Source organism: Tasmannia lanceolata, unplaced genomic scaffold (assembly GCF_043159265.1).
Source record: "Tasmannia lanceolata isolate RefF3 unplaced genomic scaffold, GAP_Taslan_0.1 ptg000020l, whole genome shotgun sequence".
Taxonomy (NCBI): Eukaryota; Viridiplantae; Streptophyta; class Magnoliopsida; order Canellales; family Winteraceae; genus Tasmannia; species Tasmannia lanceolata.
This window is the reverse complement of record NW_027518697.1, coordinates 12085546-12108414: the sequence shown is the minus strand read 5'-3', so window position 1 is coordinate 12108414 and position 22869 is coordinate 12085546. Positions and strand designations below refer to the sequence as shown.

Genomic DNA, 22869 nt, shown 5'->3' with positions numbered 1-22869 from the left:
GGACGGATCAGATCAAATACGTGTTGGGGCCCAATAAGTATGTATTAGAAAGGCTCACAGCCTCTCTAATTAAAATTTTCTTTACTATGTGACAGAAGCTCCTTTATTTCACGAACAAAAGAGAGAGAAGGAAAGAATACTAGAAATCTAACGTGAAACTGGGGACAGAATCTGAACCGTTGGATCAGACACAAAGCCCATAAACATATTTAGTCACACTTGATCCTATATGCACTTACCGCGTATTTTAGCATTTGAAGTAATTAAAACGCTAACGTACACATCCCGATATTTACAACTTACAAGATTACTGCCTTGGCCGATTTCTCTCTAGCAACCCTTCCATGATCACCTTCTTCTTATACTCATCGGAATCGATGTCAGGATTGCCGGAATCCACCTTTTTCCCGGCAACTTCTACCGGTTCCGTCGCCGTCCTCCGGCGAGTTATGAAATAAAACCAAGCCGAGGTGCAGAGAATCGCGCATATCCGGCCCCACAAGAGCAATATGGCCAAAGCCACCATTAAAACCGACATTCTGGCGACCGGATCGATATATCCGGCGAGTGGGTCATTTCTCGTCTCCGTTTTCCGGCCGGATAACCGGGAAATTACCTGCGGTTGTATGGATTTCCGGCCTAGTGGGGAATGTAGAGAGGTGGAGCGAGGCATGTTCAAACGGTTTGGGTTGTTCTTATCTGGCGAACCGGGTTGGCTAACGGTTTTTCTGGAGTTGAACGGCAGGTAAACCGGTGACCGTTTGTTACACGTGTCGTTTCTGGCGGAAATTGAGGAATCTTTGATGGGATTTCTGTGTGATTCTTGTTGGAGCTTTCCGATTCCGTACTTGGCCTGGGAAAAGAAAAGTACCGGAAATGAGTCAGATGACAAGGTGACACGTGTCGTTTAGCCACTTATTTTTTTCTCTTCTTTTAATTTTTCGCCCCCTCTTTGTTCGTCCTTTCATGAAAATAGAGTTCTCTCGAACAAGTGAAACATTTTCAAGAAATAGACAAACACAAGGGGGTGAAAATATCATTCTCTCTAAGTGCCCCTAGTCGACTTTGTCGAAAATTTTGTTAATAAATTGGATGGTTGGGATCATTTGATGTGGAAGATTTTGGGCTATGGCTAATTCAAAGTGGCGTCACCTATTAATAATCATAACCATTCTTGGGGCCAACTATTAATAATCTTAACCATTCTTTCGCTGGTGGCACCTGTAAAGGCAAGTGTTTTGATATTAGTTTTAGTAGCTAGATAAGATCCGCATCCCCATGTTTTGATAATGGCACTACTCACTTCAATTTACACGTTTCGGATTACCGTCTTTACTAATAATATCTAGGGAGGGATAAATCGACCCCCTTCAGGGCAGTACTTAGAGAGAATGATAGAGAGATGTGTCAACTCAACTCAACTCAACAAAGCTTGTGTCCCAAACTAGTTGGGGTCGGCTATGGGGGTCGATTTAAGATATTAGAGGGTTGATTTATCACTGCCCTAATATCAGCAGCTAAAGCTAAAGGCTAATTAGACAATTTGAAAACAAAGTGAGTGGTGTCATTATCAAATTACCGTTATGTGGATATCAGTCCCCGTACCTTTTCCACATTTTGTAATAAAAAGAACAAAATCCTGTATCGTAAAATTTGTTGAGTACTTTAACTTGGAAACTTGGAATTTGATTTCCATACCTTCCGAGTTTTCTCAAGAACTCCTTGACCCGACACCGGTCCGATTACCGGAGAAACCCGGTCCGAATTGCCCGTAAACTGACGTTTCCCGGTCACTTCCTCCTGACCCACTAATTGGATCTCTTCCTCAATTTCCATGTCGGCTTCCGGTACACGTGTCGGCGTCTCGAAGATAGGTGCATCCACCGGTACGGTCTTTCTTGAGGACCCGATATTCCGCATCCGAAACTTGGACCAAAAGAACCAAGGCTTCTTTTTCCTCGCAGACCCGATATTTCCCTTGGGGCCCTGATCCGAAACGTCACGTGAAAATCCGAAACATGATTGAAAGCACGATCTCTTGGATCGCGTTTTTTGGGTTTTTTTGGAAGCCATTGAGGAAGAGAAGAAGAAGAAGAAGGAGGAGGAGGAGGAGAAATTCGGGGTTTGAATTCTAAGATGGTGTCTTCTCTATATTCCATTTTTTTTTCTCAATCTTTGAAAATTGAAAACTAGAAATATAAAATAATTACTTAAAATAATAGAAATAATAAGATAATAAAACATGGGAAGTGTTGATTGTTTGGTTGTCGGTTGGGCGATGACTTGACATTTGCCGATCTGTAGTCCTTCCCACACGCCGATTTTCTTTGTTTAATATTACGAAAATGGGTTTGTGTTGTTTAGAAATTCCTTACATGTCCCAAAAAATTGAGTTTTATTTTCTGGGACCACCTCAAAAGTATATTTGTAGCAAGAAAATTGATGGTTAAAAGGTAAAAAGAAATTAAAACTAGGAAGATTGCCACATGTTTGATGATCCAAACCGCTGATTTCTGGGGCCAAGCAAGTGATGGTTTCGTTTGAAGTGGGCCCTATATTTCTTCAGCTTCATTTGAGGCCGTTGGATCAAGTAGGCTATCAAAATGGGATTGATTTAACCATTTTGATATTTTCCACCTGGGCCGTTGGATCATGTCATTATTTGACATTTTTCACCTAGGCTTGTTACTTTCTCAGGAAAGCAAGTGAAGACCAGAATTCTGTCTTGTCAAGGAAAAAAGAGGCTGTTTTCCAGGGATTTGCTTTCCCGGAAATGCAAGTGAACAGAGCCTCAATGTAGAATCTCCATCGATAATTACTCCTTTTTTCTCTAACCCGCCTAGCCTATCTTAGTTTAGGTATTCACTTAATTTTGTTCCTAGTATTGATTCGGACTTCCTTTAAGAATTTTATAACATCCGCCTGAGTGACCGACTTCATAGTAACAACTTCTACCCATTTGTTAAATTAATCCATAGTCACTATTATGAAACAATGTTTTTTAGATGATTATGGGTAGATTTTGCCTATTAGGTCGTTCATTCTCCAAATGGCCACAGTTTAACAATTGGGTACAACATTAAAGCCGGGACATGTTATATTGGCCCGTGTCTTTTTGGAGCGAATACTCAAATAAAGCTATATAAGGAGATGTATGTCTCCAAAAACGGGGCCTTGGAACTTGTAACTATGTGCTTTGTGATCTGAATAGTTGATCTGGACATCGCCAGGTAACCTAGTGGGCCCGGTGCCCAGTGGAGATCTCATTTGGAAGATTAAAGCATGCAAAAATTAACTGCTTAAAGAAAATTGAAAGACATCAGTTTCATCATTGCTTGATTAAAGGTCTATATAAGGGTGTGACCACCAGAAATTTGCTAAAAACTGGGAAATAATATATGTGCCCCTTTTTCTTTCCTTGAGCCACCCTTTTATAGTGTAAAAAAGGGAGTCTTAAATACACTAAAGGAGGCCGGCCAAAGGGAGTAAAGGGGCGAGTATATCACTTCCCTATAAATATTCATGGAGCTGAATACCATACATGTGACAGTGGGTCCTGGAGTAGGATATGTAAAATGAGAGTAATCATAAATACACTAGAAGGGTGGCCCCCGGGAAGAAAGGTGGCAAATGTATCACTTCCAAAGTTTTTCTCTTGATTTTTGAAACGTATAACATGAGTCATGAGTTAAAGGGTTCAATCCCTCGCAACCTACGGTTGTAGAAAAATGAAAGAAAAGAAAGTGAGAAAGTAAGAAACATCCACAACCACAACGCGTTTTTCTTGTGAATGTTTGAAAATTTCATTTTCCTCAAGTAGGGTGAAAAGGACAAGTGGTCTGCATGAGAGTTTTGAAAACGTTTATCCAACTACTCCAATTGGTGAAATTAGTAGGACCCAGTGACACATCATCCCATTACTTTAGTAGTTGGATGTGGGCCACCATTTTCCATAGCCGCCCTAAGAGCCTAGAGGAGAGTGAGCCAACCTCCTGATTTTAATTAGTAGAAGTTATAATATTGGGTCGTGGGTTGAAATTACACTACTCTTTTGCACTAGAGGGGGCTGACCCAAGTAAGAAAAAGGGTCAAATATATTATTTCTCTCTCTCTCTCTCTCTATATATATATATATAGAGAGAGAGAGAGAGAGAGAGAAAACGGTTCCTACACACATGTGTAGATAAGTTATCTACACACTAGCTTAAAATACAGTGGGGGCCACATTATTTGGGTGATCAAAACCATTCATTTTTAAGGCCCTCACATAGATAGGATGTCCACAAAAAATTAGATCCAGAGGATCATCCTAACCATTCGAACTGTGGAGGCAAAAATTGGACTAATTTGTGAAGGTTTAAAGACATCCATTTTACCTCCACAAATCGTAGGGTTGGGATGATCCTATGGATCTGATTTTTTGTAGACACCCTATCTATGTGAGGGTCTTTAAAATGGATGGCTTGGATCACCCAAACAATGTGGGCCCCCACTGTATTTTAAGCTAGTGTGTAGAGAACTCTCTACACATATGTGTAGGAACCGTTTTCTCATATGTATGAGAAAACGGTTCCTACACACATGTGTAGATAAGTTATCTACACACTAGCTTAAAATACAGTGGGGGCCACATTATTTGGGTGATCCAAACCATTCATTTTTAAGGCCCTCACATAGATAGGATGTCCACAAAAAATTAGATCCAGAGGATCATCCTAACCATTCGAACTGTGGAGGCAAAAATTGGACTAATTTGTGAAGGTTTAAAGACATCCATTTTACCTCCACAAATCGTAGGGTTGGGATGATCCTATGGATCTGATTTTTTGTAGACACCCTATCTATGTGAGGGTCTTTAAAATGGATGGCTTGGATCACCCAAACAATGTGGGCCCCCACTGTATTTTAAGCTAGTGTGTAGAGAACAGTTCTCTACACATATGTGTAGGAACCGTTTTCTCATATGTATGAGAAAACGGTTCCTACACACATGTGTAGATAAGTTATCTACACACTAGCTTAAAATACAGTGGGGGCCACATTATTTGGGTGATCCAAACCATTCATTTTTAAGGCCCTCACATAGATAGGATGTCCACAAAAAATTAGATCCAGAGGATCATCCTAACCATTCGAACTGTGGAGGCAAAAATTGGACTAATTTGTGAAGGTTTAAAGACATCCATTTTACCTCCACAAATCGTAGGGTTGGGATGATCCTATGGATCTGATTTTTTGTAGACACCCTATCTATGTGAGGGTCTTTAAAATGGATGGCTTGGATCACCCAAACAATGTGGGCCCCCACTGTATTTTAAGCTAGTGTGTAGAGAACTCTCTACACATATGTGTAGGAACCGTTTTCTCATATGTATGAGAAAACGGTTCCTACACACATGTGTAGATAAGTTATCTACACACTAGCTTAAAATACAGTGGGGGCCACATTATTTGGGTGATCCAAACCATTCATTTTTAAGGCCCTCACATAGATAGGATGTCCACAAAAAATTAGATCCAGAGGGTCATCCTAACCATTCGAACTGTGGAGGCAAAAATTGGACTAATTTGTGAAGGTTTAAAGACATCCATTTTACCTCCACAAATCGTAGGGTTGGGATGATCCTATGGATCTGATTTTTTGTAGACACCCTATCTATGTGAGGGTCTTTAAAATGGATGGCTTGGATCACCCAAACAATGTGGGCCCCCACTGTATTTTAAGCTAGTGTGTAGAGAACTCTCTACACATGTGTGTAGGAACCGTTTTCTCATATGTATGAGAAAACGGTTCCTACACACATGTGTAGATAAGTTATCTACACACTAGCTTAAAATACAGTGGGGGCCACATTATTTGGGTGATCCAAACCATTCATTTTTAAGGCCCTCACATAGATAGGATGTCCACAAAAAATTAGATCCAGAGGATCATCCTAACCATTCGAACTGTGGAGGCAAAAATTGGACTAATTTGTGAAGGTTTAAAGACATCCATTTTACCTCCACAAATCGTAGGGTTGGGATGATCCTATGGATCTGATTTTTTGTAGACACCCTATCTATGTGAGGGTCTTTAAAATGGATGGCTTGGATCACCCAAACAATGTGGGCCCCCACTGTATTTTAAGCTAGTGTGTAGAGAACAGTTCTCTACACATATGTGTAGGAACCGTTTTCTCATATGTATGAGAAAACGGTTCCTACACACATGTGTAGATAAGTTATCTACACACTAGCTTAAAATACAGTGGGGGCCACATTATTTGGGTGATCCAAACCATTCATTTTTAAGGCCCTCACATAGATAGGATGTCCACAAAAAATTAGATCCAGAGGATCATCCTAACCATTCGAACTGTGGAGGCAAAAATTGGACTAATTTGTGAAGGTTTAAAGACATCCATTTTACCTCCACAAATCGTAGGGTTGGGATGATCCTATGGATCTGATTTTTTGTAGACACCCTATCTATGTGAGGGTCTTTAAAATGGATGGCTTGGATCACCCAAACAATGTGGGCCCCCACTGTATTTTAAGCTAGTGTGTAGAGAACTCTCTACACATATGTGTAGGAACCGTTTTCTCATATGTATGAGAAAACGGTTCCTACACACATGTGTAGATAAGTTATCTACACACTAGCTTAAAATACAGTGGGGGCCACATTATTTGGGTGATCCAAACCATTCATTTTTAAGGCCCTCACATAGATAGGATGTCCACAAAAAATTAGATCCAGAGGATCATCCTAACCATTCGAACTGTGGAGGCAAAAATTGGACTAATTTGTGAAGGTTTAAAGACATCCATTTTACCTCCACAAATCGTAGGGTTGGGATGATCCTATGGATCTGATTTTTTGTAGACACCCTATCTATGTGAGGGTCTTTAAAATGGATGGCTTGGATCACCCAAACAATGTGGGCCCCCACTGTATTTTAAGCTAGTGTGTAGAGAACTCTCTACACATATGTGTAGGAACCGTTTTCTCATATGTATGAGAAAACGGTTCCTACACACATGTGTAGATAAGTTATCTACACACTAGCTTAAAATACAGTGGGGGCCACATTATTTGGGTGATCAAAACCATTCATTTTTAAGGCCCTCACATAGATAGGATGTCCACAAAAAATTAGATCCAGAGGATCATCCTAACCATTCGAACTGTGGAGGCAAAAATTGGACTAATTTGTGAAGGTTTAAAGACATCCATTTTACCTCCACAAATCGTAGGGTTGGGATGATCCTATGGATCTGATTTTTTGTAGACACCCTATCTATGTGAGGGTCTTTAAAATGGATGGCTTGGATCACCCAAACAATGTGGGCCCCCACTGTATTTTAAGCTAGTGTGTAGAGAACTCTCTACACATATGTGTAGGAACCGTTTTCTCATATGTATGAGAAAACGGTTCCTACACACATGTGTAGATAAGTTATCTACACACTAGCTTAAAATACAGTGGGGGCCACATTATATATATTGTAAAAGGAAAATGATATTTGTAGCTATGTGGGAGTGCAGATATCATTGTCCATTTCAAAGATGACAATTCTACTGGAAAAATATGAGTTGATCTCGGCTGTTCATCATGTGTGCTTTGTTGTGGATGAGCAGTGGCACAGAAATCAAATTGATCTGACGGTCCAAAACATCTGCTTAGTGAACTCTAGCTAAAGGAACGTGAAATGTGTGTCTGCAGGCCAAAAAAAATTTGATTGTTAGGGTTTCCATGATTGATGCAATTTGTGTGTTGTGGTCCATTCAAAGTGGGCCCGATGGATTGGTTGGATTAAGATTCATGTGTCATAGAAGGAGATTTTTTTCATCTATGATCACATATTTAAATCTAAACCAACCACACTAACTTTTTTAACTGAGATTTCTATATAGAAAATTTCTAATTTGTAAACTGGGATTTGCAAGGGAATTTGGCGAAAGGGCATTTGACGGCTGACTTTTGCATGAGAGAACAGCCACGTCAGATGAATTAAATGAATAAGACAAATTCTGCTGACAAGTGAGCCTTTGTGGCTGTTCTCTCCCACAAAAGTTAGCCACAAAATGCCTTTCCTCAAAATTCCCTAGCAAATGCCATAAGTCTCTATATAGTAAACTTTTTGGTCTACAAAAAACCCTAAAAAATGAGCCGGTAAAAGTAGATGTGGGGACCAAATGCTGAATGATCTAAAACATTTATTTCCTAGAGGATTAATTTCTTCATTAATTTTGAGAAACGATTGTGAGTCCAAGAGTAACTAGTGTCAGAACCACGGATGTAGTAAATATGTTGATGTGATTAAGGATATGTACGATGGAGCAGTAACTAGTGTCAGAACCACTGATAGCACGTCTAGTGAGTTTCCAATTATAATAGGACTACACCAAGGATCAACTCTATGCCCTTATGTTTTTACGCTAGTTATGGATGAGCTTACAGAGGGTATCCAGGATGAGGTGCCGTGGTACATGTTATTTGCAGATGGCATAGTATTAATTGAAGAAGCCAAAGCAGGAGTAAATGTTAAATTAGAGTTATGGAGAACTACTTTGGAATCCAAAGGTTTTAGACTGAGTAGGACTAAGACAAAGTATATGGAGTGCAACTTTAGTAATGTAAGGAGGCGGGACGAGGATGTAGTAAATATGATTGGACAGGAGGTACCTAAGAGGGATATATTTTGCTATCTTGGTTCAATTCTACATAAGGAAGGAGAGATTGAAGAGGATGTTAATCATAAAATAAGAGCAGGTTGGTTGAAGTGGAAGCTTGCTTCAGGAGTTCTGTGCGACCTCAAAATCCTTACCAAGTTAAAGGAAAAGTTCTATAAGACAGTTGTGAGGCCAACCATGCCGTACGACTCAGAATGTTGGGCCACCAAGAAGCAACATGTGCATAAGATGCGAATGCTTAAATGGATGTGTGGCCACACAAGGTTAGATATAATTAAAAATGAAGACATTCGTAGAAAGGTGGGGGTGACAGTGTGGCACTAAGTGAGGAGAAGATGAGAGAGCACCGCTTAAGATGGTTTGGAGATATCCAACGTAGGCCTTTGGATGCTCAAGTGAGAAGAGGCAACTCGTGCCAAGTTGATGGAGTAAAAAGAGGTAGGGGCAGACTGAAAACAACTTGGCTAGAAACAGTGAGGAATGACTTGATAGCTATGAACATAACAGAGAACATGACCTTGGATATGATTGAATGGAAGAAAATGATCCACGTAGACGGACCCAACTAGAGCTAGGATTAGAGTTTGGTAGATTCCTTTCACTTTCTTCATGAATTTTTTTCTAAAGGATTCATTTAGCCGACCCCAACTAGTTTGGGAAAAAAGCTTAGTTGAGTTGAGTTTAAATGTTATTCATGGATTGCACGTTTTGTGGACGTGGCACATAGGTTGCACACAATGTGTGCATCGTTTTTTACTCATATTTGACTATTTTTTTCCATAATAATTATTAAATGGATGCAAGGGCTTGAATTAATTTTCTAAAACTCGTTTCAATCTTTAGTTTTAAAATACTGAAGTGGGTATAAAAATATGGGTCACGTTTTCCATTGCGTGCTCCACACTAGTAATCTGCTTTCATTTTACAAATATGTTCATTATATTGGCCCATTTCTTCCTGGGACCAACCCCATCTAGTGTATTTAAGACAACTCTTTTACTCTGGAAGGGGGCAGCCTATATGAAAGAAAAGGGTACAAATATATCATTTCCCTTTCTTTATTATGTTTATTTAATAAAAAATACGATCTTCTTGTTTTCGGCTTTCAATGACTTTACATGTCCAACTATATAATTTTATTCTCAAACCAAGTAATTTTTTAAATGAACCCAAAAGCCAGAGTCCTTGAAGGGGAGATTGTGGTAAAATATTAAAAATTAGGGACAGGGGATTGTGGTAAAATACTATAATTTAAGGATGCTTTATGCCATTTCTCCATTAAATCTTGCAATTTACGGATTACTCCTTTGACTGGCCAATTTTTTCCCTTGCGTTCGTAAGCATCCACCGTGACTACCGCCAATTACCACTGCACATTGAGGCCTAATTTCTATTTTTGTGAGAAATCTTTGTTAGAATATTAATTGAACTTAAGCGAAAATCGATTGTTACATCTACCCATGATAATCAGATTGAAGAAGCTGACAATGCGTGTGATCCGATCATGGTTTAAAATTTCGGTTTCGGTAACCGTTTCAGACCCCTCCGAAAACCAAAATTTGGTAATTTCGTTCGAAATTCCGGACTGAAATTTTGAAAGTTCGAGCACTTTTAAAATAAAATAAAATAATGGCATTTAAATGAAATTTCGGACTGAAATTACCGAAATTTCGTAAATGGCGAAAAATGAAATTTCTGAAAATTTTGGCTTGGGTCGGATTTCGGTCGAAATTTAAAACCATGGATCCGATCATTGAAAATGGTCCCCGATGAACATGGAGAACTCAGATATGATGTAGTCTTTGGATCTATCACAGCCTTATTATTAGTAGATCATGGACCACCCTGGGAGAAAACCCTAAAACCTTAACTACTTGATCTCACATTAACCAACTCTTTTAGTTAAAGCTTTAAGGAATGGGGTTAGTTTCCTAAATTGCACAAAACTCTATCTTTAGTTGGCCCAAAACCCATGATTAGAAACCATTTAAACTTTCCTAATTAACTAAGCCAAATCAATGTGGGTCATCCTTATGGAGATACGTTTCCAAGAACCCCTAGCTTAGAAACCTGATTTTGCTTCCCTTGCGATAAAAAACCTGACTGTGGGTCGTGGTTTTGTTTTCTTGCCTCACTTCTAAAGGTGCAAGGATATCTCTACATTTCATATCGGTTCATTGACTTAAATGTTGATGCATGGTTAGTTGAATGTAGGGTTTTATGTACTGCATTTCCATGCAACCTACCTGGAATTGGATTTGTTATTTTTTATGACTGTGAGTTGCCGCCTCTAAATTTATAAGCTGAAATTCATTTGTACATTTTGACTGTTCTTCTACCTCCAGTTTCCCTCTACAATAATATCAATTGTGTAGTTTTAAACAATGTAAAAGTCAATCTAAAATATGATTGTTCCATTGATTGAGGTGGATTTAGTAGTTGGATTTGCCACCTGAAAGTTTATAAGCTCAATTTACAAGCTTAAATTCCTATGTACATTTTGACGGTTCTTCAATCTGCAGTTCTCCTCCACAATAATATCAATTATGTAGTGTTTTTTTTTTCAAAAAAATAAAAATTTATATCAGGTTTTTTATGGTGAATGATAAATGCGCCCCTTTTCATCATTTGGGACACCCAGCAGCAGTGTACATGGCAATTAGCTCCACTGAAAACCTTCTGACATGAAGTACATCAGCCCCTCTGCAGTCATTGATACACTGCTGCCGGGTGGGGTGTTAGTAATCAAAAGGGGCGGATTTATCACTTCCCTTTTTTATTTGTTAAGATGTTTATGTAATTTTAAAAATTTAGTGTAATTGATTTTTTATTTTTTTTGCTTTTGACCACACATGTCTCGGACCTTGAAACTTTTGAGCTGATTTTTCCTCTGCATATGAGTATCTCTTATCCATCTCATCTTTTGTTTTTGTCTAATGGTAAGGTTGAGGAAACGTGTTAGAACTTAGAATATCTGATTAGATTTTCTAAAATGTGATTGTTTGATTGATTGAGTAGCGGGAGTAGATTAGGCAACTTCGTTGATTAGGATTATCTCTCGACAAATCTTGGCTAGTTTCTTGCCTTGTTTATCCCCCTTAAGTGCTCTATATAAGCACCGGCTAGGGTTTGATTGTAATTAGGGTTGTAACTTGGGTCAGGTAAAACCTTATTCGCATCGACCCGGTCTGAAATGAACTCGGGACAGGTTTAGAAATCATGAGTCTTGGGTTGGGTAGGGTTTTAGGTTGAAAAAACCAACCCAATCTAGGGTAGGGCCGGGTTTAAAGAAAAGAAAAAACCCGAAACCCGACCCATTTCTTATAGGTGTACTATGACTTTCTTAAATATCTCTTGAATAACTTACCAAATTATTTTCTAATATATTAATATAATTGTTGTCATTGGGCAGATCATGTTTGTGATGTGAAAAAATAGTTTCCTTCTTAAATTTATGCACTTGATGATATATATTTAGAGGATTTTGGCATGAAAATTTGTGATCTTCTACAATCTTCGAAATTATTCATTACCTTACGCTAAGTAATAAAAACCCGACCCGAACCAACCCGAGAAACTATATTAGGTTGGGTTGGGTTTATGAATCTAGGGTTTTCTCAAAGAAACCTAAACCCGACCTGCCAACCCTAATTGTAATCATCCTAAATTAGTGAAAATCCTAAAATGCCTACCTGTGTTGACCACAACCCTAGAAACTCCCCCCTCCGGCTGAAGACTAATCTAGTCGTCCGCCCGGCCCATCCCACCACACCTGCAACTCAAATCCATTCTCTCTCTCCTTGCCCTCTCAAACCTAACACAAATACCTAAATCAGCTACCTAGAAACTCTCATTACCTCTTATGTCCTTACCTCCAATGTCCCTTGACAAACTTCATCTACACTCAACAAGTAGTTAGCATCGTCATTGAAATCGCTACATTACATGAGATATTGTCTGGCTGGCATTCCGTCGAACAACCAATGTGCATGGTTCAAGGACACACGTCTCAAGTCAGTCAAATCTTCTCACTTAGATGTTTTGCAAGATGAGGAAGGCGTTTCGCAACCTGCATGTCACCAAAAAATCTCTCAGCCGCTATAAAGAAAACTGTCGTCTGATTGTTTGGGTAGGTGACAGTTCCTCTTTTTCATACATGCAATCCTCTCTTCGTCCCCCTCGTCTTATGCAAAATAATGCACCCCCGTATTTTATGTTTCTACCATCTTTCATCAGAAAATTTTCTTGCCGGTGTCTAAATAGCTAGTGTGTTCCAACTACGTTGATAATTGTCGTTTATGATAATTAGTCACTGGTTGTCGTCTCTCACCCTTCATTCTTATTTTTCAGAGTCAATTTCTTTTCTTTTTTTCCCACTTACTTTGTGAAATCTATTATTTAGTCTATTTCAGTATACGTGCGTGCCTGAAATAGTTGCTCTATTTGTCTGAGGCACCTCATTTTCATAAGGTGAATGCTTGTGTGAGAGAGAGTAGTTTCGAATTCTATGAGGATCGGTACTAAAAGTCGACCTATGATTTCTAATTCCAAAGAATATTAGTACCAAAAGTCTGACTAATGACGACTTGCCCATCGATGCTCATTCTCGCCAATTATGGCATTAGTCTATAATACCTATTTCTATGAGGCTCGGTATTCTAAAGCCAACCCATGAAGAACTCATCCATTGAGGCTTGATGTCCATCAAATCCATTACGACTCCTCTTTCAAGCGACACATCTACAACATCAGCCATCATAGTTTACATTCGGCATGAGACATCATTTATCACCATCAGCAGGCATTCATCATCATCCTTAAACAATGTGGATATTTTATTGTAATAAAACATATGCATATTTTTCAACGAGGGACATGTTAGAATATATGATCAAACCTCTAAGATATGATTGTTGGATTGATTGAAGTAGATTTAGTAATTGGTTTAGATTAGGCAACTTAAGGTGATTGGATTTTCTCTCCCTAAATCTTGGCTAATCTCTTTCCTATCGATCTTGCAAATTGTTGTATACACATACACTAGCTAGCTTTTTATTGTCATCATCCTAAATTAGTGAAAATCCTAAAATTATCATAATGTCATATTTAATATAGTTTGCTTTAATTAGATTAGGAAACATCAATTGTTTCTAAAACCATAGTTTCTAAAATATTTTACTTCCTCCACCTTCGGTAGAAGGTGGTGTCCGAGAATTTCAAAATCTACATTAAAGTGAAGCAATTAATCCCACATCAAAATCTACATTAAAGTGAAGCAATTAATCCCACATCGGATAAGTGAGTGGATGTTGATGGGCGTAAAAGGATTCGGGCACCCTCCCCTCTGCCCCTCCCCTCTAACAGCTAGCTTTTGAGGGCGAGTTCTACCCGGGTCCAACAAGTGGAATCAGAGCTAGTTCGTAGTAACCCCGATGTGCCTTCAAGGATGGAAAAATCCTTCGGGGAAGAATCTCGAGGTCCGAGGATGGAAAAATTCCTCGGGGAAGATCTCGTAGTTCCCACGTTGCCTCCATGTGGAGGGACGAGATTGTCCACGGTGCTTCCACATGGAGGGGGAGATTGTTGGGGGGTTGGATTTTTCGCTGAAGAAAACCCACTTTAATTACGAAGCAAATAAATATACGGATATAAAGAACCAAATAATCAAGAGAGCAATCACACAAAAGGACACAAAGATTTATGTGGAAAACTCTCCAACGAAGAGGGAAAAACCACGGGACGAATCCGACGAAATATTCACTAATCAAATAAGTAATACAACGTCTCTTTCTCAAGTTTTTCACCCAAAACTTGAGACCATACAAGAAATAAGAGAGATAAAAGGTTACGTCGTTGCGAATAACAAAACCCACTTTCTCACAAAAAATTACCCACTTCGATCTTTAAGTCGAAGAAACTCAAATCCTCACGAAGTCTCCGTGCAACGAAAGGGTCTAACGGCGCGATAAAAATCTCCAAGAAGAACACCCTAAAATAGGCCCTAGGTTTTGACTCCAAGCAAAACCCTCAAGAAGAACCCACAAAGAAAAACCCTAGCTCTCTCGCTCCCTCTCTCTCTCTCTCTCTCTCTCTCTCTCTCTCTCTCTCTCTCTCTCTTTATTGTTTCCCTTTTCAACTTCACCCACACACCCACTATCATCTCGGTTTCCCATATCACATAGGATTGCTTGGTTTCCTATTAAAATAGGATTTGGATGTATGTGGGTGTGGGGCCTACATGAGTTGGATCCGCAACAAAAGTGGTTTACCAAACATTCAATTTCCCATTTGAAAAGAAAAGTTTTTTCAAAGAAAAAAGAATCCCTAGATCCAAACATACCCTTTACTCTTGCATGACCCTAGATTTCCACACGAATGACCTACATCGGACAACCATCTTCTCTCTCTCTCTCTCTCTCATTTCTGTGAGAAACCCCTAGCTTAGAATCCTGATTTTGTCTCCTTTGTGAGGAAAACCTATACTTAAAACCCTAATTCTTCACTAAAAACCCTAATTCTTCATTGTTGCCTCTACGTCCGAATTTGATATGATAAAATCCTAATTTTGGGAGTGGTTTTGTTTTCTTCCTAAATTTCTAAAGTCACAAGGATTTCTCTACATTTCGTTTGGATATTTTGAACTTAAAATGCCGGTACATGATTAGTTGAACGTGGGGGCTCTATGTACTTTATTTCCATGGAACATACTAGGAATTGGATTTGTCTATTTCTCCATACAATAGGTACATAATGTCGGCCATGGACTCTACAACACGCAAGTTTCCCGGATATTTTTCTTGTTAGAAAGACAAGAAATAAAAACCAACTAAAGGTTACTGAAGGACGCCCTTGCAAAAACCAGCTAAAGAACCTCCTCCATTGGCCACGCACACAGGCGTAGAGCTAGTGAAAAATCTTCCCAATGGACGTAGGTAGAGCCGAGAAGAAGAGAGTTTCTAAATTTCTCCATGTAGTGGCGTTGATATAGAAGCCACATCTTAGGGTTACGGGATTATATTTTTCTTTGTGTTTTCTTGGCCGCCAAGAAGAAGAGAGTTTGTAACCCTTGAACGAAATAGTGGAAAATCTCCCATGGACGCTATCTTGTGTTTCTTTTGTGATTATGTTCTTTGCATCGTTCCTTTGGTGTTATGTTGCACATCGTAGTTGATCCTCACGATTGATCCTTGTTGAGATGATATTTCTCAAATTTTCTACACAAATATAGAATTAAAAGGAACAATAAATGCAATTTGTTAAAAAGACCAATGGGGGCGCCCTTGTAGATGGTTTTTCGCAAGGGTGCCCTTAGTTTATCATTCCTCTAAGCTATAATACCTTAATGAAGGGGGAGCCTTTGCAAAAATTAGATGCAAAAATGAGATTAAAGACCTCCCCCATTGGCTCACTTTAGTTTACATTTTACAGTGACGTGCAGCCAATGTAGAAGGCCTATCATCTCATTTTTGCAACGGCTTCATTCAATTTAGCATTCCCCTGTTAATTATTAGAGCTATATAATCATGCATAAAAATCCACAAATTACTAGACCCAAATACCACACCCAGAAGAACTAATAAAACTCCATTACTTACATCTAAACATCTCAGGTCTATGGGAAAAGAGTAGTCATAAATCCCATACACTTGAGTGGGCTGTCCCAAGTAGGAAAAAAGGGGGCAAAAAACACCTATAAACAGCAAACAAACCTGAAACCTTACTCCATCTTCCCCAAACCCTCTTCAAGCCTTTTGCAATCAACCAAATAAGCAAACCCATAAGCCAAATTCTTCAAAGTCGCCTCGTGCAATTCCTCCGTCGATGTCGCCGTCGAATCCGTCGAGAAAAAAACCCTAAAACCCCTAATAAACGCGTCCCTCGCCGTCGTCTCACAACACAGATTAGTCATAACCCCAGTAATTATCACCTCACTAATCCCATTCCCCTTCAAAAAATCCTCCAAATCCGTCCCCCAAAACGCGCTATAAGTACTTTTCTCCACAACTTTTTCGCCGGACCTACGGCCAATCTCCAGCAAGAGCTCCGATCCGACCGTTCCGTCGAGGATCAGATCGTTATTCCACCACTCTCCGAGCATGCCATAATCTGATGGGGATTTGTGGTTGTGGCGTGTGAAAATTACGGGGATTTGGGAGTTTCGGCAGAGATTGATTGTGGTTTTTATGGTGGGGAGGATTGGTTTTGCGATGGATGAGAAGTAGTTTTGCATATCGATTACTAAGAGAGCTGATGTTTTGGGATTTGGGTTTTTTTTCCTGATGTCAAATTTCTCGTAAGAGGAATCTGCCATTGACGAGCCTGAAAAGAGATGAGAGAAAAACTGTATAGGAGGGTTTTGGGCTTTGGTTTCTGTTGTTCTGTTGGGGGTTTCTTCTCTTTGTAAATGGGGCTTTCTAGAGAGCGGTGGAAATGAAAAGAATATTACGAGTGTACCCTCGTCTTTGGAGGTAGTTCTCAGTCTAACGGGCGTAATCGTGGTAATTTTTACTGCTTTGTCACTTTGAGGAACAAATGCGACATTTGAGATGCTTTTGTGTCCTAGATGCGAGAGTTTATTCGGTCTGTGTGTGACTCCAGAAATGGACGGTTTAGGCTAGGGGTGCAACTTGGGTCGGGCTCAACCCGAACCCGACGGGTTCAACCCGATTTTGGCTCGGGTTGGGTTGGGAAAGGCCAACTCGATTTAAATTCGGGTTGGGTTAGGGTTGAGGCCTTGGCGACCCGACCCGAATCCGATCTCCGTCTTCTAATTTTGTCATGGCTTATGTTTTTCTTTCTTTCTTGTATTTTTCTATTTAGCTGTAGGTAAACCCGATCCCAACCCGACTCAACCCAAACCCAACCGACCCGATTTGGTGGCGGGTTGGGTTAGGGTTGAGCATCCTCGACCTGAGGCTCGGATTAGGGTTGAGGGAATGCTATCTCGAGTTGGGTTAGGGTTGGCCTCAACCCGACCCGAGTTGCACCCCTAGTTTGGGCCACAATGTAAATAGGTTATGACTAAAAAATCATTTGCATGGGTTTATCCTAACCCTACTATCTATAGAAGTTTCCATAATGTGTAGTCCTGAAAGGTTACGATCATCCTATGGTAGTGATTCTTGGGTCATAATCTATTTACGTTGTGGCCCAATAAATGGACTGTTTGAATCAACTTATGGAGTGGGTCATATAGTCCAATATTTTTCAAATATTATATATGACCCACTCCATAGGTTGATTCAAACCGTCCATTTACTAGGCCACAACGTAAATAGGATGTGACCCAAGTATCATTTCCATAGGATGATCCTATCCTTTCAATCTAAGACTGCATAGTATGCAAACGACTATAGATTGAAGGGTTAGGATCATCCTATACAAATGATTTTTGCGTACAACCTATTCAAGTTGGGGGCCAACCAATGAATGGTTTTGATAACGCACCGCACATTACTTTTTGAAAAATAGTGGCTACACACCAGATAAAATCTCTCCTATCTTATATAAGAAAGTAGATGCCCAGGAAAGTAGGGGTGCAACTTGAGCTGGGCTCAACCCAATTTTGGATTTTTTTGGTTGGGAAAATCCAACCCAATTTAATTTCGAGTTAGGTTAGGGTTGAGGCCTTGGCAACCTAGCCCAACTTCCGTCCTCTAATTTTATCTTGATTTTCTATGGGTTATTGTATTTTCCTATTTGGCCCAAGGTGAACCCGAGCCACCCCGACTCATCCTGACCTGATTTTGGTTAGATGCGTTGGGTTAGTTTTTAGAACTTTAGAGCCGGGTTGTGTTGGGCTGACCATCATCAACCCGAATGCTATCTCGTGTTGGATCACGGTTGGCCTCAACCCGATCCAACCTGACCCGAGTTGTATCCCTAGACAAAGGGGGTCGATTTAAGATATTTGGGGGTCGATTTCTCACTGCCCTTAATTTATTCTAAGAAGTCCCAAATCTATCTCAGAGTTCATTTTCCCTTCTTTCTTTTCCAAGCTTCTTACCTTGTTCTCCTGGAGAGAGATGTCGTATCTTCTTCCACATCTGCACTCGGGATGGGCCGTGGATCAAGGGATTCTTGCCGAGGAAGAACGACTTGTTGTTATCCGATTCGGCCACGATTGGGATGAGACCTGCATGCAGGTTTTTTTTCTCTCTTTCTTCCCAACATCTCTGAACTTCTTTTTTCCATCGGTTTTCTTCTGTTTATTCACTTGTCTGTTCTCATGAAGCCTAGCTTAGAGATTCTCAAACGGGGTTTCTTTGATCCGATATGCGAACTATTTAAAACCCTTTCTATCTCTAAAAATGGTCCCCCTTTATTATATGGTAAATTTTAACCAGATAGATACTTATTTTATTTATTAGGACTTCTTTTTAACTAAATTTTACAAGTCTAAGCATCTAAATCTGTCGATTACTAGAGATTGAAATTCGTAATTGATCCCATTTCACTCTATGCTCTTCTTTTTCCCTCTTTGCTTTTTTTTTGATGAAGCTTTGAGTAATCTGTACATGAGGGCTAAATTAGAGGGTTTTCGTTAGATGAGTTGGCTTCTATCACTTATCTTCAATTTGCAGATGACATTCTAATTTTTAAGGTTTGGGGGGTTGGGGATTAAAGAGAATGAGGTTTTCTGAAGTTCTTTGTTGTGGTTCATTCGTTTTACTTTACAAGACTATTATCAATTTGAAGAACAATAGATTTAGATTGGTTAGATAGGTGCTTCTGTAAGAAGAATCATTTAACCACATATTTGTCATTGTAAGGGGTGAGACATGCAAGGGATGTGGGTTGTTCCAACTTCTAAGGGAGTCCTATAATTCTATCCTTGATCTTTTCAAGTGTGGACAGTAATCCATCTAGGAGAGAAATGTAGTTGTTTTTGGACTGTGTCTTTTTTTGCAGTCTTGTGAGAGATCTGATATGAAAGGAATAAGAGGGTGTTTAAAGAGATATTTTAATTCACCATGAGAGAGAGAGAGAGAGAGAGAGAGAGAGAGAGAGAGAGAGAGAGAGAGAGAGAGAGGGGTTTTAATTACTTTTATCTTAAATCAAGTGTTAGGTTTAACGAATAATTGCTCACTTTGACGCGAAGAATTCTGGGCATTTTTTTGTTGAAGATGATCTTCATAGGAGTTGGAAAAGTTCTTTTTGGAATATGACTTCCCTTGTGGTCTTTTGAAAGATTTGGTATGGAAGGAATAAGAGGGTGTCTAAGTAGAGATATTTCAGTCACTACTATCTGAGGAAAGTGATAGCATTGATGTTTGCACACCGTTTTGGAGGTCTCTGCTTAATATATTCATAGGAGTTGGAAAACTGTTGATAGAAATCAACTGAGTACAGTCGTAGAAGTGATAGATGGATTCCTCCACCGTCTAGGATCATGACGCTTAATTTCTAGGCATTTTGTTGGTTAATCCGAGCCCAATGGGGTTTTAAGCATTTTGAAAGATAATCATGGAGAGATTTTGAAAGTCTATTATGGAGTCTAGACTATTGGGACAGAATTACTACCGCTCTCCTGATGAATTTCGGGAGTTTTTGTCAAGGGGCTGGCTTTTGTTTGAGGGGAAACTGTTCTAACACAATTAAGCTGCCATCTAGAGGCTTGCATTTTTCATCAACTAGATTTATGACGTTTGCTGCGGATTTGATATTATCTTTATTTTTAATGGTATTTGATTTTGTCTTTATATACAATTAGAGGCTTTAATTCTGTAGTTAATAGTTTAGAAAAAGTGTGAATGTATCTTCTCTTTGTAGAGGGAAATTCCTACATTTGACGGAACTTCTCCCTGTTTGTAATTCCAGTTGTCTTTTCAAAATGAAAAAAAAAATCAGAAGTAAGAAGCCAATTGCTTCCCCCATTGTTTGCACCTCCTTGACTGAAAGTCTACCTTGCATACCAGGAAATATAACCTTTTCATTATGTACACTGGAATTACATTAGAGCTTTCTATTGTATAAGAAGGCCATTCAGCTCAACCATGCACTGTTCACACCACTAATACCAGCTTATATATTTTGGCTGTTGCCATCTCAGCATGTGTCTTCACTTTCTGTGCATTATGTGGTTTTATATATACCCATCCCACAGCTCCTTGATTTTCTTGAGCTTTTAAGCAATGAAGGCATCTGTGTGAGAAAGAGAGCCTCAAATGTATTTATTGTAATTTTGGTTACCTTTTTATGCCTAATGCTTGCCATTCTCTTTCTTAACCTCATCATTCGGCACCGGGACGTACAAGCTGAACTCTCTTTTTTAAAGCTTCCACGGTTGGGGCCGGATACATATGCCTTTGCTATTAATCATGACCTTGGCCAACAATTTTGGAAATGCTGTGATTGAGCCTTTCAATTTCAAAGTATTCCTTCTGTCGTTGCTTCATAGAATTGGTGCTTTAGTTAGAGATTTTCGATTTGATGTGTATGACACCTGAAATATTTACAAATGAAGGTATGCATGTGTCTGCTTATGTGATCTTTCAAAAAATGTGTCCTCTTATATACCAATTTTCAGACACCTGTCTAAGTTTCAGAAAAAATGGAACTCAGATAAATAAGAATAGATTAATATTATCACGAATTAGTATTCAGGTGTTTAGGAATAGATTACAATACTTACAAGAAATAAACAAAACGAAAAGGATAATGTTAATCAGGGTTTCGTGGAGGTGCAGCTGACTTCTCTTTAAAAAAGTAACTAAAACCTGACTGTTGGAGAAAGGTGTTATTTATCTTTTATACTTTAACACTCCCCCGCACGTGTGGCCCACTTGGCAAACACGTGGCACATGTGGTCCCACTTTGGGCCGACCATCGCATGTGGATTTTTGCTATCCGGGAGGTTTGAACTCGAGACCTTTGGCTCTGATACCATGTTAACTAACCAACTTCTCCAAAAGCTTAACTTACCAACTTCTCCAAAAGCTTAAGCTGTTGGAGAAGTTGGTAAGTTAACATGGTATCAGAGCCAAAGGTCTCGAGTTCAAACCTCCCGGATAGCAAAAATCCACATGCGATGGTCGACCCAAAGTGGGACCACATGTGCCACGTGTTTGCCAAGTGAGCCACACGTGCGGGGGAGTGTTAAAGTATAAAAGATAAATAACGCCTTTCTCCAACAGCTTAAGCTATTGGAGAAGTTGGTAAGTTAACACTGACCAACAACAGTTAAAACATCAATTTTAGCATCTCTATTTCAGTTATAGCAATGTGTGGTAGTAATTACTTTCAATTTGCAATGTTGGTATGATAAGGAATATGATCTTTGATAATTTCTGTTTGATTCCATCTTTGATTGAATTTCTGTCATTTAGGCCATCTAATGGAAATTTTCATCACTGCTTTGGGATTGATTTATCAATTTTTTTTTTGGTTAAAGATGGATGAAGTTCTAGCTTCAGTTGCAGAGACAATAAAGAACTTTGCTGTAATTTACCTGGTTGATATCACTGAGGTGCCGGACTTCAATACCATGTACGAGCTGTATGACCCCTCAACAGTGATGTTCTTCTTCCGAAACAAGCACATCATGATTGACCTGGGTACCGGGAACAACAATAAGATCAACTGGGCTCTCAAGGACAAGCAAGAGTTCATCGACATCATCGAAACTATCTACAGGGGAGCAAGGAAAGGCCGCGGATTGGTCATTGCACCCAAAGATTATTCCACCAAGTACCGTTATTGAGTTGGTAAAACCACTCTGTTATGGGCTATGCATGGGGTTATTAAAAATATTCAGGTTTATATGGCCGTAATGCCGTCATTTTATACTACATTGGATGTCCGCAAGTACAGAGGAATATCTCTCCAGTTTGTTTGAATGGGGTCGTCTTCCTTTCTTGGTCGGAGTTTAAATGTGTAGACTTTAGTTTGTGTCATGCTTTCTCAAGTTCCAAACCAGACTGAATGACCATTTTGTTGACACTTGCTTGTTTAGTTGTTTGTACCTAAATTGGGAAATGATTATGGATTCCTCTTTCTATTATGGCAATGTTATTTAGTGCTATGCTCAGGATGCAGGTCCTTTAATTTCAAGGTTTGGCCCTATTGCTTTTGATTGTGGAACCGAAAAGGATGCTGATGTTGAACTCCCACCTTAGTGGCAGCTTTGTGGTTCAACAGTTCACATTCAATGACAGAAAAGTACACAATATTGGTCGTTAGAATTGGAT

The 22869-nt window shown here is 39.4% G+C and overlaps 3 protein-coding genes across 3 annotated transcripts; 1 reads left to right on the top strand and 2 right to left on the bottom strand.

Annotated features, from left to right (window-relative positions):
• Positions 1 to 226: 226 nt before the first annotated feature.
• Positions 227 to 2174, bottom strand: LOC143854565 (uncharacterized). The gene is made up of 2 exons (XM_077364596.1): positions 1699 to 2174; positions 227 to 853 (listed from the first exon to the last, which is right to left on the bottom strand). Exons 1-2 carry the CDS (start codon positions 2071 to 2073, stop codon positions 308 to 310), a joined length of 921 nt encoding a protein of 306 aa, XP_077220711.1. The 5' UTR covers positions 2074 to 2174; the 3' UTR covers positions 227 to 307.
• Positions 2175 to 16204: 14030 nt separating this feature from the next.
• LOC143854301 (nicotinamidase 2-like) lies at positions 16205 to 17104 on the bottom strand. The gene has a single exon (XM_077364185.1). It carries the CDS (start codon positions 16989 to 16991, stop codon positions 16398 to 16400), a length of 594 nt encoding a protein of 197 aa, XP_077220300.1. The 5' UTR covers positions 16992 to 17104; the 3' UTR covers positions 16205 to 16397.
• Positions 17105 to 18616: 1512 nt separating this feature from the next.
• LOC143854137 (thioredoxin-like protein YLS8) lies at positions 18617 to 22703 on the top strand. The gene is made up of 2 exons (XM_077363943.1): positions 18617 to 18825; positions 22074 to 22703. The coding sequence occupies exons 1-2, from the start codon at positions 18706 to 18708 to the stop codon at positions 22380 to 22382; spliced, it is 429 nt and encodes a 142-aa protein (XP_077220058.1). The 5' UTR covers positions 18617 to 18705; the 3' UTR covers positions 22383 to 22703.
• Positions 22704 to 22869: the final 166 nt, after the last annotated feature.